General features: G+C 43.5%; 2 protein-coding genes and 2 long non-coding RNA genes across 4 annotated transcripts in view; 3 read left to right on the top strand and 1 right to left on the bottom strand.

Annotated features, from left to right (window-relative positions):
- The window catches only part of LOC138949527 (DNA (cytosine-5)-methyltransferase 1-like), a 350,084-nt gene that overhangs the window by 62,931 nt on the left and 270,908 nt on the right, over positions 1 to 16,245 (top strand). The window lies entirely within an intron of this gene.
- LOC138948347 (multiple epidermal growth factor-like domains protein 10) overlaps positions 1 to 16,245 on the top strand; it is a gene marked incomplete at its 5' end in the record, with an annotated part of 269,682 nt that overhangs the window by 20,542 nt on the left and 232,895 nt on the right. Inside the window, 1 exon segment of the mRNA XM_070319878.1 lies at positions 125 to 349. Coding sequence (XP_070175979.1) covers positions 125 to 349 — 225 coding nt within the window.
- LOC138949497 (uncharacterized) lies at positions 4,487 to 9,582 on the bottom strand. The gene is made up of 2 exons (XR_011450302.1): positions 9,146 to 9,582; positions 4,487 to 7,733 (listed from the first exon to the last, which is right to left on the bottom strand). It is a non-coding gene; the product is annotated as an uncharacterized lncRNA (long non-coding RNA).
- Positions 10,789 to 12,513, top strand: LOC138948154 (uncharacterized). The gene is made up of 3 exons (XR_011449907.1): positions 10,789 to 10,899; positions 11,827 to 11,908; positions 12,400 to 12,513. It is a non-coding gene; the product is annotated as an uncharacterized lncRNA (long non-coding RNA).

Raw genomic sequence — 16,245 nt, 5'->3', positions numbered from 1 at the left:
GAAACGTGAAAACTTTGATTGCTTTCAAAGATTGATCAGAATGGAATGTATCAAATTAAAGAAGTTACCATATTGTTTCAGCACTGTGAAATGCATCATTACCAAATTCCCTGTGTTGTTTAAGTACCTTGGAATGTGGCGATAAAGAAGACGGCTACCCAGAGCTCCGTTCTGTGGGGGGACCCAAGCTTCGCCATTGACGGCTTGACAGAAGGCACAGACTCGGGAAAACAATGCACCGCCACAAACCCTGCGGTGGACGGAGGCGGAAACCGCTGGTTTCAAGTAGACTTGGGGGTTACCTGCAAAGTCGTCAAATTGTACGTCCACAACCGCGGCGACACCAACGGTCAGTACTACTATTTGCGTCAGAAAAAAACACCTGATAAATGGTTAACAAAAACACGATATCAGAAGACACTTTTCAAATGATTACAAAAACAACACATCATCACAAAAACAGTGCATCGGGCTGCGGGCCGGGAGGTCGTGGGTTCCAATCCCATCAGGGTCATGTGGGTTTTTCGGGCTACGGTCGGCTCCTACCCAGAGTGGAAGTGCTATGGTTTATTTATTTATTTATTGAGGAGATTTCTATAGCGCATAACTAAAAGCACTATGCGCTTTACAATATCACTAGGTATAAGCACACGCAGACATACTCTGATTAAATAGAACTTAGCATAGCAAGACATACTATGGTTCCTATGGGAAGGCTGGGATCACACAGCCGAGTGTCATTCACTTAACGAATGCGACTTTGAGGGTGCTCAGGTTCTGTATACCTGACCAACACCGCAGGTGCGGCAGTTCTCGGGCCTGGTTGACGCCAGGATATATCATGACAGTAAGCGTAGAGTGCTGCCCTGTCACGTAGTCTCAAACCAAATTTGAAATCCAAAGCATCATCATTATAATCATCCTCATCTCATTAATCATCCAAAATATAAATTGTCCTTGCTCTTGTGGCCCTTCATGCCCGGAGCTCTCATGGTGACCTTGGTCTCAGTGTTCCTGTTCGATCCTTTCCTGAATATTAGTTCTGCTGTCAGTCTTCAACGTGTGACGTTCTGGGGGGTCGACGGAGGGACGTGGTGGCAGTCTGCTCTCTGGAGGGGACGCTCACTTAGTCTGGCTCCGCGACTTAAAGTCAATGTCGTTTGTAGGGGGCATAGTAGATAGTGGGCTGCGTCCGTTAGCTCTGGACAGACCCACTACTGAACACCGTCGAAGTGACTGCAGAAGTGCAGTGTCATCTTCCGAGACCCGACATCCTCCCTGGAGCGTCTGTAAAATCGACAAGTCTAGCAGCGGAACAAAATTCAGCGGTGGTTGGAGCAGCGAGTGCAGGGACGGGGCGGCGTGAGACCACAACGAGACAAAGGAACAGGTGTAAAGACGAAAAAAAAACCCGAAAAAAACCCTACCCCAAAATCAGTTGTGTTAAAACATCCAAAATAATCGTCGCACGAAACCTGAGTAATGATTAAAAACAAGTCAGTATCTGACGGGAGCAGTGGCGTAGTGGTAAGACGTCGGCCTCCTAATCGAGACCAGGTCGTGAGTTCGAATCCCGGTCGCTGCCGCCTGGTAAGTTAAGAGTGGAAATATTTCCGATCTCCCAGGTCAACTTATGTGCACCCCTGCTAGTGACCTTACCCCCCTCGTGTGTACACGCAAGCACAAGACCAAGTGCGCACGGAAAAGATCCTGTAATCCATGTCAGAGTTTGGTGGGTTATAGAAGTGAACTTTTACGTGTATGAACGTTTTTAACCAGCCATTTAGGCAGCCATACGCCGCTTTCGGAGGAAGCATGCTGGGTATTTTTGTGTTTCTATCTACCTGGGAGATCGGAAAAATCTCCACTCTTAACCCACCAGAATTCACGACCTCCCGATTAGGAGGCCGACGTCTTACCACCACGCCACTGCGCCCGTCCAACGTTGAGGTTATCTCGGATGTTTTTCAAGCTAGACCTCTGAAACTGTGCACACTTTTAAGGTTTGATGATGTTACGAAGTGACCACAGTCTGGGTGACCCTCATCATAGCGGGGTCATGTTCGTTTCATAAAACCTTTATAACGTTGAGGTTATCTCGAATGTTTTCAAAGCTAGAGCTTTGATACTATGCACACTTCTAGGGTCTGATAATCTACCGACTTGACGTAAGTTTGATTGACCCTCGTCAAGTTTTGAGGTCACAGGGGGTCATGGTCAATTCATGATAACTCAACATTGACGTTATCTCAGGTATTTTTGAAGCTAGAGCTTTGAAACTTTGAACACTTCAAGGGTTTGATAAGCTACCGACGTGGCCCCAGTTTGGTTGACCCCCGGCACATTTTTGGGGTCACAGCGGGGTTATGTTTGTAAAAGCTTTACCTTGCCGTTTTCTCAGTAATTGTGGGAGCAAAAGCCTCCACATTTCACAAAATTGTAGGTGTTGGTGATTGTAACGTGTTGGTCTGGATTCGTTTATGTAATATTTCTTTTTCTTTTAGTTGTTGCTTTTTGGGTCCAGCGGACCATATAGGCCAAATCAGGACCTCGTTTATGTAATATCTCAGATGGATACAGATAATAGTCATTTACATATAAGGACAGCCGACATTGTGTGTAGACCGGAACAGGAAGAAACTATTAATATGCATGTCTGCAGAACATGCAACTTCTCCGAAATAAATTCAAATCCAAAATACCGAAGCGGTTAACATAATGTTCTGATTCTTTTACGGTGGCAGTACCTATCCTTGGCATTCGTTGTCATTAATCCAACAAAATAAGGGCACAAATTTGTGGCCCACAAACTGCAAATGTGCCTCACAATTTTTGGGGCTTATTTTTATGGGACACATTTTGGTTTTGTGGGCCACAAACTGTATTTGTGGAGCATAAAATAAGGGGCACAAATTAAGCTTCATAAAAAATAAGGACAAATATTTGTGGGGCTTAAACAGTGTTTTTACCCCAAAAAATGTTTTGGGCTCTTTTTTCCCCCTCCTTATTTTGGACGTTGAGCGTGGTTTTCAGACCTACTGCGTTTCGGTTTTTAGTTAATGGCGGATCGAAGGCGATCTAGAATCTCCAATGGCAATGATGTTTGCTAATGGGACGAGCGAACCTTTGCATATTAACCAGAGGTAAGTTTCCATGTTTCGTTTCATAACTGAGAGTGGGTTTATGGTAGTATGTGTTGCAACATGTGTCATTTCGATTCACTCGAGTCACTGTGTCAGTCCACAGGCGCAAGGTATCGTTCACTGAACGGAGTGGCTAACGGCACGATATCGTTTGGCTAGCAAATATATGCTAGCGGCACGATATCGGATATAAAGCAAATTCGAGGGCTTGGATGGACAAACTGGCAGTTGGCATAACCTTTCCGCGTTTTGCTGTCCATCATGGCGGAGAATGATCTCTGTTTGCATGTTGGCCAGCATTTTAATTCCTATGCAGATTTACATGAAGCTGTGACGCGCTTCTGCCAGACATCAAGTGAGCCGTTTGTGAAAGCAGACTCAAAAAGAATTGATACGCAGAACAAACGACTTCTGGATCCGCATAAAGTACCTCTGACCGAGACTGTGAGTTGACAACTTGACATTCTTGAATGTACGCTACAAGTGCAGCCACCGAGGATCCTTCAACACCACATCGACGGGAAAGCGCCATCGATTGTGAGTCAGTGAAACTTTCAGTCTCTCTCTCTCTCTCTCTCTCTCTCTCTCTCTCTCTCTCTCTCTCTCTCTCTCTCTCTCCCCTCTCTCTCTCTCTCTCTCTCTCTCTCTCTCTCTCTCTTTCTCTCTGTCTCTCTCGCCAATATTGTATTGGCGTTATTCTCTCTTTACTAAAACATGCCCATTGTTGTCTGGTTGTGGCCTTATTTCCTCATAGTCCCGACAACCTCAATTTCAAAATGAGTCACTACATAAGTGTTGTGTTTTTGTTGTCAGATCTTTGAAGAGATGCTGTGACAAGCCCGTCATCTACGCCTCCTTGGACAGACAAGCAAAGGTCCTTGTGGTGAGACAGTTTGTCAGTGGTCAGGAACACCACAACCACGAGCTGTCACGAGACGTTTTTCCGAAGTACCCACATGTTCGGAAAGCGAATGAAGAGGAAACGAAGTACATCGAGAATCTGACAGGTACACACTTTTTTTTTCTCAGTTTGTTATGACTATGACATAATATGTTCATACATATTGGGCAGTACAGGTTGAAATTCAAAGCCTTTTGGTTTATTTACTCACAGGCATCCGCCACGGGACCAAAAAATCGGAATTTTCCACTCAAAATCTATAAAGGGTAGGGTCAATTGTAATATGAGCCTGTCTCAAAAGCTGGCCAAGTCACACACAGGTGCATTAAAATGTCTGCACATACAGTAGGTAGCGGCAGTCAAAACTTGGTTTTGAAGTGAGAGTGAATGTTTTGTGATGTCTTGAAAGAAAAATAAAGTACAAGCAAAACACAAAAAAAAGTAAGTGGATACCTTTATTAGTTCCTGAGATTTTGATATTTTAGTACATACGCTGTCGCGACTCTGCTTAAAACTGTAAAATAGGGCAACTTCAGCAGCATGTGGGTACCACATAGTTATCCTCAGCCCTTTCAACTTTTCAGGATCTGTTATCAGCAACCAAGAATAGAAAAAACACATAGTTCTAGCCCTCTAATCTCATATGGCTTCTGTCAGCAAGCATGCAAACTTCACGAAAAACACAATTAAACCCATCGCAAAATTGCACGGGAGGGCAACTTTGGGTCATCACAATTCACACAATATGTATAGCAGCTGTCTGAAACTTTCACATATTCCAAACAAATGTGTGTAGAACATGGCTATTTTTTTTCAGACAGCTTAGTTCAATGCTTTTGGAGTAAAAGAGCCTCAAAAATGTCAAAAACCTCAATTTGTCAAGCGGAAAAACAGGAAAATTACAGTTTTTCGCACTTCAAGGCCAATAATTAAGAAACTATTTAAGATACAACGAAAAATTTTGGTGTGTAGATAGATTACAGTGTAATCTTTACAGACATCAGTAAAATTCAGTGTAATGTTGAAAATAATCCCCCAAGAGTGGACAAACCCCCCCCCCCCCCCCCCCAGAGGGGGGTAGCACATTTCAGATTGAAATATTTCAGAAACTACTGAAAATACAGCCATGATTTTTGGTGTGTAGATTGATTACAATGTTATCTTCACAAATATGTGTTCAATCAAGTACACTACATTGGGGTGTGCACGTTAAAGATCCCACGATTGACAAAAGGGTCTTTCCTGGCAAAATTGTATAGGCTTAGATAAAAATGTCACTGTTATCCCTGCGCCTTGAATATGTGCGCGATATAAATTGCATAAAAAAAATTTTTTTTAAATTAAAAAAATATATATATAAATCCCTGCGCTTAGAACTGTACCCACGGAATATGCGCGATATAAGCCTCATATTGATTGATTGATTGAAGTAAGATCTAGAGAATACTACATGGCTTGCTGTGTCGTACCAGATTTACACGAGTTGTTTTTTGACTCACATGCGAAGCAAAAGTGAGTCTATGTACTCACCCGAGTCGTCCGTCCGTCCGTCCCGGCGTCCGCCCGGAAAACTTTAACGTTGGATATTTCTTGGACACTATTAAGTCTATCAACACCTGATGTGGCCTGATGGTGTATGGTTACAAGATCTCAAAAAACATGTGCGGCAACTTGACCTCACTTCAAGTTCAAGGTCACAGGGGCCGTAATTGTTGTCTTAAAAACGGCCATTTTTCACATTTTCTTCTGAAGTTATCGAGAATGGCAACCTTAGCTATGTATGCTATACAGGGCAATGTAAGCCCTATCTTTGGACACCAGTTTGGTTGACCTTGCTTCAAGGTCAAGGTCGCAAGGGTCCTTTAAAGTTGGATTGTATACATATTTTGAAGTGACCTTGACCCTGAACTATGGAAGATAACTGTTTCAAACTTAAAAATTATGTGGGGCACATGTTATGCTTTCATCATGAGACACATTTGGTCGCATATGATCAAGGTCACTTTGACCCTTATGAAATGTGACCAAAATAAGGTAGTGAACCACTAAAAGTGACCATATCTCATGGTAGAAAGAGCCAATAAGCACCATTGTACTTCCTATGTCTTGAATTAACAGCTTTGTGTTGCATGACCTTAGATGACCTTGACCTTGGGTCAAGGTCACATGTATTTTGGTAGGAAAAATGTGTAAAGCAGTTCTTAGTGTATGATGTCATTGCTAGGTTTAGTTATTTGACCTTGACCCTGAAGGTCAAGGTCATGTAAAGGTCAAGGATGTGAGTCGTATGGGCTTTGCCCTTCTTGTTTAAATAGTGAACTGCGAAAGCGAGCTGTTTACGATTTGAAAAAGCAACGAGTGTAAATCTGGTACGACACAGCAAGCCATGTAGTATTCTGTTTATCCTACATTATATACTGTGCCAGATCTAACTAAAAGTCACCGACAGCGATATTGCCTTTGGATCAACCGCTTTAGAACTTCAAACCACTTTACTCAATTTGACATTCATTCCTCCGCCATGACACACACTCTCAAACTAGGACAAAGTAGTTCGCCTTTGTCAACACTGTTAAGTTTAATATTCGAACAATCAAAACCGAGTACCTGCAAAACCGGTAAAATCCGTTGCGTTGATCGCGAGTCATGGCGGAGTATTCGAGCGAAGCAATGGTGACGCACGCTTCGAGACAATTTGTGGAAGAAATCAAACCCATCACTTCAAAATATACCAGATAAAAAGAAAAGCAGTGGCCACAGGATAAAAGAAACCAAAAGGAACAACAACAGCAAAGCATATCCTTCCTCGATAGGATTAGCTTGACCTTCCGGTTTATCCCATGTACTACTAATTTACATAGCTTGACCTTCCGGTTGACCTCATTTACATGATATACACACGTGTGATTTGAACGATTTTTATCTCACGGTTATCTCTCTCACGTATGTGGGATAAATTTACTAACATTGTTCACAGTTCTCTGGGGAAAACTAAATTCTTGCAAAGTGCACAGTCGGATGAGAAGTGACAGTCAAATGCATATATACCCCTTCTTCAAAGTCAGTCAAACAAAGTTGTCAGTCAAGTACTGCTTGAAACAGGTGTACATGGCAGGCAGGTTTGCTGGAGATTCGACTGTGAATGTTCTGCCAGAAGAAGAAAATGGTGCAAGCACAATGTTGTGTCCAAAAACAACCGATGCAGGAATCTGGCAGAAGTCAGCGATAGGTTCTCCTTTTTGTGGAACGATATTAGATCGAGCACCATGCCATTCACAAGTTCTGATGGACGGTCAAGGTCTTCCAGAAGGTCCGGATTGAGCAGGTGGTTTCTTGTGATCCTATGTTTCAGCAAATGAACCCCAACATTCCGGCCCATGATGCAACGCCCTGCGTCGATATCCAAAAATGCTTCTAGTTCTAATCCAGTCTTATTCCCCAGCTTTGTTGCTTCTTTCACTGTTCCCTCAATTTCTGCCTTGATTTCAAGTCCTTGCAGCAAGTTCACTCAAACACTTTGGGGAGAAATTAAACCAGGTCACTCCAATCCCTCCCTGTTTCCAACCGAAGCAGATCCAGCTGCAACAATAGCTTGTTGGTCAGTGGTACCAGCTGAAGTTTGGGTGGTCGACCTCTTCCAGTTGCTGTGAGTGTGAAAGCAGACTTCATTTGCTGGAAGTGAGCATCATCTGTAACACGCACAAACAAAACAAAAATGTAATACTATGTTCATAATATTTTTGTACTGAAACCATGAAGGCTACCAGTAAGTTCGTCACGCGGTAGATTCGTCACCCGTGACGAAATTACTGGCAGGGGTGGGCGGGTGTTAAGCTTAGAGCTTATGCTTTCAGATGTTTGATTTGTGGGAGAGATTCAAGATTCACTGACATTTTTTAGAGAGAGAGAAAGAGAGAGAGAGAGAGAGAAAGAGAGAGAGAGTTGTTATTTTAAAACCCGAGATCTACTCATTGTGCAGTTCTCAACTGAGCAGTTTTCAGACGACACAGTCCGAGCGTTGTTATTTTAAAACCCGAGATCTACTCATTGAGCAGTTCTCAACCCGAGATCTACTCATTGAGCAGTTCTCAAAAGCATGTAGTCTGAGAGAGGGAGCGAGAGAGAGAGAGAGAGAGAGAGAGAGAGAGAGAGAGAGAGAGAGAGAGAGAGAGAGAGAGAGAGAGAGAGACGGACGGACGTACATACACCCATATCCATGACACGCACGCACACACACGCACGTACAAACGCACAAACACTCACACACACCATCGCACACACACCCACACACTGACTAACACCCACACACGCGCGACCAAGAGAGAGAGAGAGGGAGTCCTATGACTTCAACCTCACTGTCAAGGAGGCAGAGAAACTCAATGTGAGGAGAGGGAGGGGTGGAAGGAGGTGAGAGAGAGAGAGAGAGAGAGAGAGAGATAGAGAGAGCCGCGCTCGGACTACTGTGGCGAAGTTACCGGGACCGGTGACGAATCTACCGTGTGACGAACTTACTGGAAGCCACCATGAAGGCCTGTTTACTTTCAGTTTTACTTTTGTCCCAAAACAAAAGTTTGCTTTGTTTTTCTGTCATGTATTTGGTTATTTTTTAACTCGTTTCTAATTTATTATATCACCTTGCTTGTCATGAGAAACAAATTAGTAATCACACAAGTTTGATGGACCATAAACTCTGATTAACTGGGGGGAAAAGGAAGAAGGAATGGAGATGCGCTAGGGTCAGTGCATGTAAGCTACGCTACTCGTTGCTAGGCCTAGTCTTGCACTTCCGGTTTTAGCAAAGGAACAATTATTCCTTTTAATCCTAATTTAATCCTCAAGAAAACAACAACTGAGAAACAAAAACCATCGGAGTAATAATTCAAGATTAGTTTGAAACAAATATATCACATGTACGGCGAAAGGCAAAAAATAACTTAGGTCGTTTATCGAGTACCCCCATTTCAACACCCAATACAAAATGACCCAGCACAAACTACTATCATCAAAATGAAAACTACGCACTCAAAACGCTAAATTCAGCAGAATGGTTCGACAGATCAACTTCTAAACACTAAATGAACAGAAAAACATCAACACTTACCAAGGATGGGTTTGATTTCTTCCACAAATTGTCTCGAAGCGTGCGTCACCATCGCTTCGCTTGAATACTCCGCCATGACTCGCGATCAACGCAACGGATTTTACCGGTTTTGCAGGTCCTCGGTTTTGATTGGCTCGCGCTTCGCGCGCATGAATCTTAAACGGAAACTTCCATATTTGGAGGATTCACAAGAAATCGGACTTTCTAGCGCATCTTTTACGACTACGATCGTTTGAGTTGTTTTTAAGTTACGAAAGGTTAAAGTTGGGCAATTTTTTATTGTCCATGTCTAAAATCCACCATCGATTTAATCTAAAAAATACCCCCCCTAGAAAGAAAAGGGACTCTTTCTTTAGCAGTCGACACTGGTTTCCGATCGTTGAATGAAACTATTTTTAGAAAATACAACGCCGAAAGGGAAACACCACAAAAAGTTGAAGAGCAAGTAGTAATGGCGGTCGCGTCACGGCTGTCCGAAAATCCGGAGAGAGTATTTGTGATTCACGCACACGCATTCAATCCAAGCACATTTTGCAAACAAATGGCATGGGGTAAAAGACAAAGAATCCAACTTCATTTCTGTAGTTTCCATTTTCAATAATATGCCATATATTGAAAGCTGTCGGAAATTGAAAACGTGTTATTTTCAGCACAGATCTCGCTTTCCCGCATGGGACTAGCGTTACTGCCGCTACCTACATAAAGTATGTCATTCAAATTGTGTTTAGTTATTAAATGATAAGATGTTTGAGCATATACTTTGTCCATTGTCATGATCAACAAAGAGAATACTAGCAACCATTTTTGAGTCACTTGAGAAAAAGTGACTCTATGTAATCGGTCAGTGTTAGTCTGTCCGGCCGGCCGGCCGGCCGTCCGGCCGGCCGGCCGTCCGTAGACACCACCTTAACGTTGGACTTTTCTCGGAAACTATCAAAGCGATCGGGCTCATATTTTGTTTAGTCGTGACCTCCAAGGCTACGGCCTCATCCATCTTTAAAAATCCACACACACACAAAATAATAGATAAATAAAATATATACATATATAAGAGATATAAAAATCAAACATACACATATCGCGGGATTCACCAAGACACCATGTGAAGTACGTCATACATTACTAAAGTGACGTGACCGCTGAGGATGTATGACGTACACTACACTCTTGCCTGGTTATCGATCGTAGGATACAAGTTCAAAGTGTTTTCGTGATTCGTGTCGTTAGCATATTTGCTGGTTGAAGACCAAGCGAAACGATATCGTGCCGCTAGCATATATTTGCTAGCATATATTTGCTAGCCAAACGATATCGTGCCGTTAGCAGCCTAACCAAACGATATCGTGCCGCTAGCATATATTTGCTAGCCAAACGATATCGTGCCGTTAGCAGCGGCCTTCACTGAACCAACACGTAGATAGTTGCCCTGTACAGGGATTTTCTCATTAATTTGAAGAAGAAGATTACCACTACCACGTTTTTGCAACCTCTTTTCAAGGTGCATGATCATAATATTTTATAAATTCTTTTTGTTTTTAAAGATTGAGTCTAACTTGAAATACTCAAATAGCTAGGTAACCTTCTGATCGGTTCCCAATTATTTTATTGCAGGTTGGCATCATTCAGAAGAGAGCTTGAGCTAGTATGTTCAACTTCAAGGTCTCCTCTCAGCTGAAAAAGCCAACCGATTGCTGCATGATCTTGAGGCTGTCACTGACAGAAGTAAAATATTTGATGCCACTGCCGCAAATCAGGTAAGAGTAAGGCGAAGAGGTTTTATTATGTACAACTGTCAGTGTTATGATGTACAGTGTTTTTTTCCTTCCCCTCCCTCACATTCTCAAGTTCTGGTCAGAATAACTCATATGGATGTGTGTGTGTGACTGTGAGCAAGGCTAAGAGAGTGTTTTCATTTTATTCTTATAATTCATGTTCAGGGATAATACTAAAATAATGAACACCTACCAAACCACAGAACTGCTCGAAGCTCTTAGTTTTATTTCACCAGTATGATGATCATGCAGTTCCTCCAGTATTAGAATCATTACTAATACTAGAAACGCATGACTTTCAGTGTGTACCTTTAAGTTTAATAAAGTACAATGTATTGCTGTAAACAGTCACTCACTCACTCACTGTCAGGATATATCTCATTCTCAGTGAAACTGTGTGTCAAGTTCTATTATTTTGTTTCCTTTGTGCTCTACACACATGCATACATGTTATACATACATACATGTTATGTAATATACATATGTTTATGCACACATCAACTTGTCTACATTGTATGTCTGTCACTCTGTCAGTCTATGTGAACACATTAAGTTCACTGATTCAGTCAAAACTTCACTAAATGTAAAAAGGACGTATACAATTTTATATTCTAGAAATATATCAATGCCACTGTCCCACAGTATCATAAGAATCAAGCGTTAACGTTGGTTTGGTCGTCTGTTGTCATTTGTTGTTGTTGTTTTTGTTTTATGGGGGAGGGTGCAGTGTGTAAATTCATCTGGTTCTGTGGACAGTGTGTTTGTTGTTCCTCCACATAGGTAAATATCATACTGCATGTAGCTCCTAGTACTACTTGTCCTGTCAACTAACTGTTTTAAATGTGGTGCTCAGAGGAATGTTACTTCAGCCAATATTATATATTACAAGTTGGCATCGATCTGGCACAGTGGAAGAAGCAGATTGATTCCTTCATGATCCGGAGGCTGTTAAGACTCAAATGGGAAATAGTTCATGCTAATGGCAATTCAGGTAAGAGTTTTGCTACATGATCATATTGTGTTTTATCCTCCCTCTCAGTCTCAAGTTCTGGTTACATTCTGACTGTTGGTGTGTGTTTGTATGTGAGAACCAAAGTGTGTGTGTGTGTGTGTGTGTGTGTGTGTGTGTGTATGTGTGTGTGTTTGATTTTCCATGGCCAGTCAGGAGAGCTGCCAGACATTAATACCTGCAGATTTTTCTAGCCCTGCAGATTGATGTTACACACCTTTGCTTTGCTTTTTGAATTTGATAGCAAGCGCTGACAGGGAATGTGTCTTCTATATTTCATATATGTTAAAAAGTAGGCATTAGAACTTGTCTACCAGGGAATTAGAATGTTTACGCTCTTGGCATTTATGTGGGTTTAGTGTGAGTGTGTGTGTGTCAGTTACAAACACAATTTACTCCTTACTCATACTTAAAACTTGTTCTTGTCATTGTGTTTGGATTTAAGATCAGTTCCTTTGTCATGCATTTGTCAGTAGGGACAGAAGATGACGAAGACCTGGCCAGTGAATGTGGATGAAAAGCAGTGCTATCCAAGTCCAGCTGTGATCGATGGGGAAACTACAGCAACAGCGGCAGTAAATGTCCACTCAATATTGGTTGTACTGAGCCTTACAACTTGTTGCTATTCTAAATTTGTGTCAATGCTTTAAAGGCCCACTACGCCTCATTTAAAAAGTTGTCCTCACCATTAACATGGGATAAGACCATCCCTCCACTTGGTCACAGACCAAAAATCAACACTTTGACTGCTTTTGTAGTGAGGTAGATGTTTTGGTGGTTTCGGTGAATTTGTTTTTCTTTAGAAGAAGCTGTACCTGAATTTATTCTTTAAAAGGATAGCACTGTGCATAGAGAGCCTTGAGGCAGTTCATTGTTGGTATGCAACTATTAGTGCCCGTATGGTCTTATTTCATGTAAAAGCCTCGGGGATGTCGTCAGGCGTCCGACATAGACGGATTGAAAGGCTCAAATGTCCGATTCACATAGCCGCATGGCGGTCAGATGTCCTATCGTTTTGAACTGAGCGCTGTCATTGTCCGATAAGAACTCCATTCCTTCGGACAGCGCACTATTCTATATTTTTCTCTCAAGATACACATTTTGAAAAAGCGACCGAGCACTCTCGCGTACATGTGCACTGAAGTTGTGCAGTGCGGATCTTGTGTTTTCGGGAATTCCAAACCGTTTGTGATATGGGCTGTTTGGGTACACCTGTCTGCAGCACATTAAAGTTAGGAGTACGGGAGACAACTCCAACTGACCATAAGTCTTGCATCTGCTTTTGGTTTCAGTTCGAGACATTTTGACGAAGCGCATTGAATTATGCCACCGAAATAAAACTAAAGCCTGTCCACTTACAAAAACTGCTCCGTCAAAGTACAGTAAATCTTACATTTTGTTAAGGAAATGTGCGGCAGTACAATTGAATTTGGAGAATCATGAAACAACCTGGTTTTCTGGGAAGTGACATAAAAATGAATAGAACAATTGTGAATACTTCTTCTTCTTCTTCTGTGTTCGTGGGCTGAAACTCCCACGTACACTCGTGTTTTTGCACGAGTGGATTTTTACGTGTATGACCGTTTTTACCCCACCATTTAGGCAGCCATACGCCGCTTTCGGAGGATTGTGAATACTGATCGACATATAATGCCGTTGCTATGGAAACAGTCGTTACATTGGATTTCTAGGAAACAGTTTAACCTTTGCCGTGCTTCCTGGGTTCACCTGTACCCAGAGACACACTAAAATCATTGTAACTCTGGAACCATTAAAGGTATCGTTTTGAAATTTTAAGTATCTCTCACACACCTAATTTGCTCTCTGTCTGCAAATTTTTAGTGTGTACATGAAAAAAAATAAAAATTAATTGATTATGTTATTTTACATAAACACTACCGATTGCGCGGGTTCACGCAAACCCATACTTGTTAAAGAGTAGTGATTGTAACTATGCCGACGGCGCGGGTTCTGCTACACCCATAATTACCAAAGCGGCGGAACAGTGTTTATTCTTCTGCCGACTACACGGGTTCAACGAAACCCAGCAGGACTATACAATGCCAGTTTTCTTGGAGGCGCTCTGGTACATCGACACCAGTGTCAGTACGCGCTCTTTTGCCTGACGCTTCCTGTGTTCTGAAAGCAGACGAGAAGTTTCACGACTGATTTGAAGTTGAAACAAGCGGAACAATATTTTTTGTAGTACGCTGTGTGCCTTCAACATGGCTCCGTAAAGCCTGCTTCTGTGTGTCAGCTCCTGCGTTTCAGTCCCTTTCTCAGCTCCTAGGACAGCTCCTTTCTCAACTCCTAGGTAAGCTCCTACATCTCAGCTCCTGGGTCAGCTCCTGCGTCTCAGCTCCTGAGTCAGCTCCAGCGTCTCGCCTCCTGGGTCAGCTCCAGTGTCTCGCCTCCTGGGTCAGCTCCAGCGTTTCTGCTCCTGGGTCAGCTCCTGGGTCAGCTCCAGTGTCTCGACTCCTGGGTCAGCTCCAGCGTCTCGCCTCCTGGGTCAGCTCCAGCGTCTCGCCTCCTGGGTCAGCTCCAGTGTCTCGCCTCCTAGGTCAGCTCCTGAGTCACGCCTCCTTTGTCAGCTCCAGTGTCTCGCCTCCTGGGTCAGCTCCAGTGTCTCGCCTCCTGGGTCAGCTCCAGTGTCTCGCCTCCTGGGTCAGCTCCTGAGTCTTGCCTCCTGGGTCAGCTCCAGCGTCTCGCCTCCTGAGTCAGCTCTAGTGTCTCGCCTCCTGGGTCAGCTCTAGTGTCTCGCCTCCTGGGTCAGCTCCTGAGTCTCGCCTCCTGGGTCAGCTCCAGTGTCTCGCCTCCTGGGTCAGCTCCAGTGTCTCGCCTCCTGGGTCAGCTCCTGAGTCTCGCCTCCTGGGTCAGTGTTATGGAGTGGTATAGCCCGGTTTCTAGACAATCATAAATGTCTCTACACCACTCTATAAGTTTAGTATTTGTTTACAGGCTTGAATGTAATCTGAATAGTTGTCCGCTACAGTAGCTTACAAGGCACAAGCGCACCCGCACTCACACAATAAAAATACTCACTCGTCCAACATATCAAGCTGCATGAGCCAATATAATTATTTACACGTTAATTCCTGTTTTCTAAAGCCAAGAAAACGTTACGTAAAACCCTCACATGTTTAAGCAGTGTAGCACAATAGCTTAGGCCTACACAATAACGTTAAACACAGAAACAGTCACTCTTCTCATATATACGACAACATGACATGAAAATATAACCGGTTTCAAACATACCTCAAAAGAGTGTAAAGCCAACATTTAGTACAGTCGCCGGCCTGGCATGAATATGAAAATGGAAGATATCACGTAAGCTGATAGGGAAAGTTCGTCAGTCTTCATCCTTCTTCAGTCAGATACCTAAAACAGGAGCCCGTCTGCTAAAGAAACATGAGTCGAGCTTGGCTCCTTGACGGCGACTGATTTTACAAAGTCGTTCTTGCTATGACATTGCCAGTGAGCTGTCGTCTGCATCACTTGCACGTGAAAAACCTTGTCAGTTACACAAAGGTTCAACTGCGGTCAACGTGACGGTATGCAGCCTATAGCCCTTTCCAATATCTGACCATCGCTATAGTCTATTCTATTTACAACAATACACATTACCAAAAATACGAGTAAACAGCTTCGTAACAGTCAGCTCCTGAGTCACGCCTCCTGGGTCAGCTCCTGAGTCTCGCCTCCTGGGTCACCTCCAGTGTCTCGCCTCCTTGGTCACCTCTTGAGTCTCGCCTCCTGGGTCACCTCCTGCCTCTCAGCTCCTGGGTCTCAGCTCCTGTGCTTAACCCAAGAGCTGAGAATGGAGCTTACCGAGAAGCTGATAAAAGGAGCTGAGACGCAGAAACTACTACACAGGTGTAGACTTGCTGGAACAGACACACCAGAGCAACAAAGCAGACACCCTCCGTAATGTCTGCTCAAGTGTGCCTACTCATGTATGCCTGCTCCGTTAAACCTGCTTCTGTGTGTGAGCTCCGGCGTTTCAGCCCCTTTCTCAGCTCCTGGGTCAGCTCTTTTCTCAACTCCTAGGTAAGCTCCTGCATCTCAGCTCCTGGGTCAGCTCCTGCGTCTCTGCTCCTGGGTCAGGTCCTGCAGCTCAGCTCCTAGGTCACCTCCTGTGTCTCAGCTCCTGGGTCAGGTCCTGCATCTCAGCTCCTAGGTCACCTCCTGTGTCTCAGCTCCTAGGTCACCTCCTGCATCTCAGCTCCTAGGTCACCTCCTGCATCTCAGCTCCTAGGTCACCTCCTGCATCTCAGCTCCTAGGTCACCTCCTGCGTCTCAGCTCCTAGGTCACCTCCTGC

This window comes from Littorina saxatilis, linkage group LG15, assembly GCF_037325665.1.
Source record: "Littorina saxatilis isolate snail1 linkage group LG15, US_GU_Lsax_2.0, whole genome shotgun sequence".
Classification (NCBI taxonomy): domain Eukaryota; kingdom Metazoa; phylum Mollusca; class Gastropoda; order Littorinimorpha; family Littorinidae; genus Littorina; species Littorina saxatilis.
This window is presented reverse-complemented; position numbering and strand designations above follow the sequence as displayed.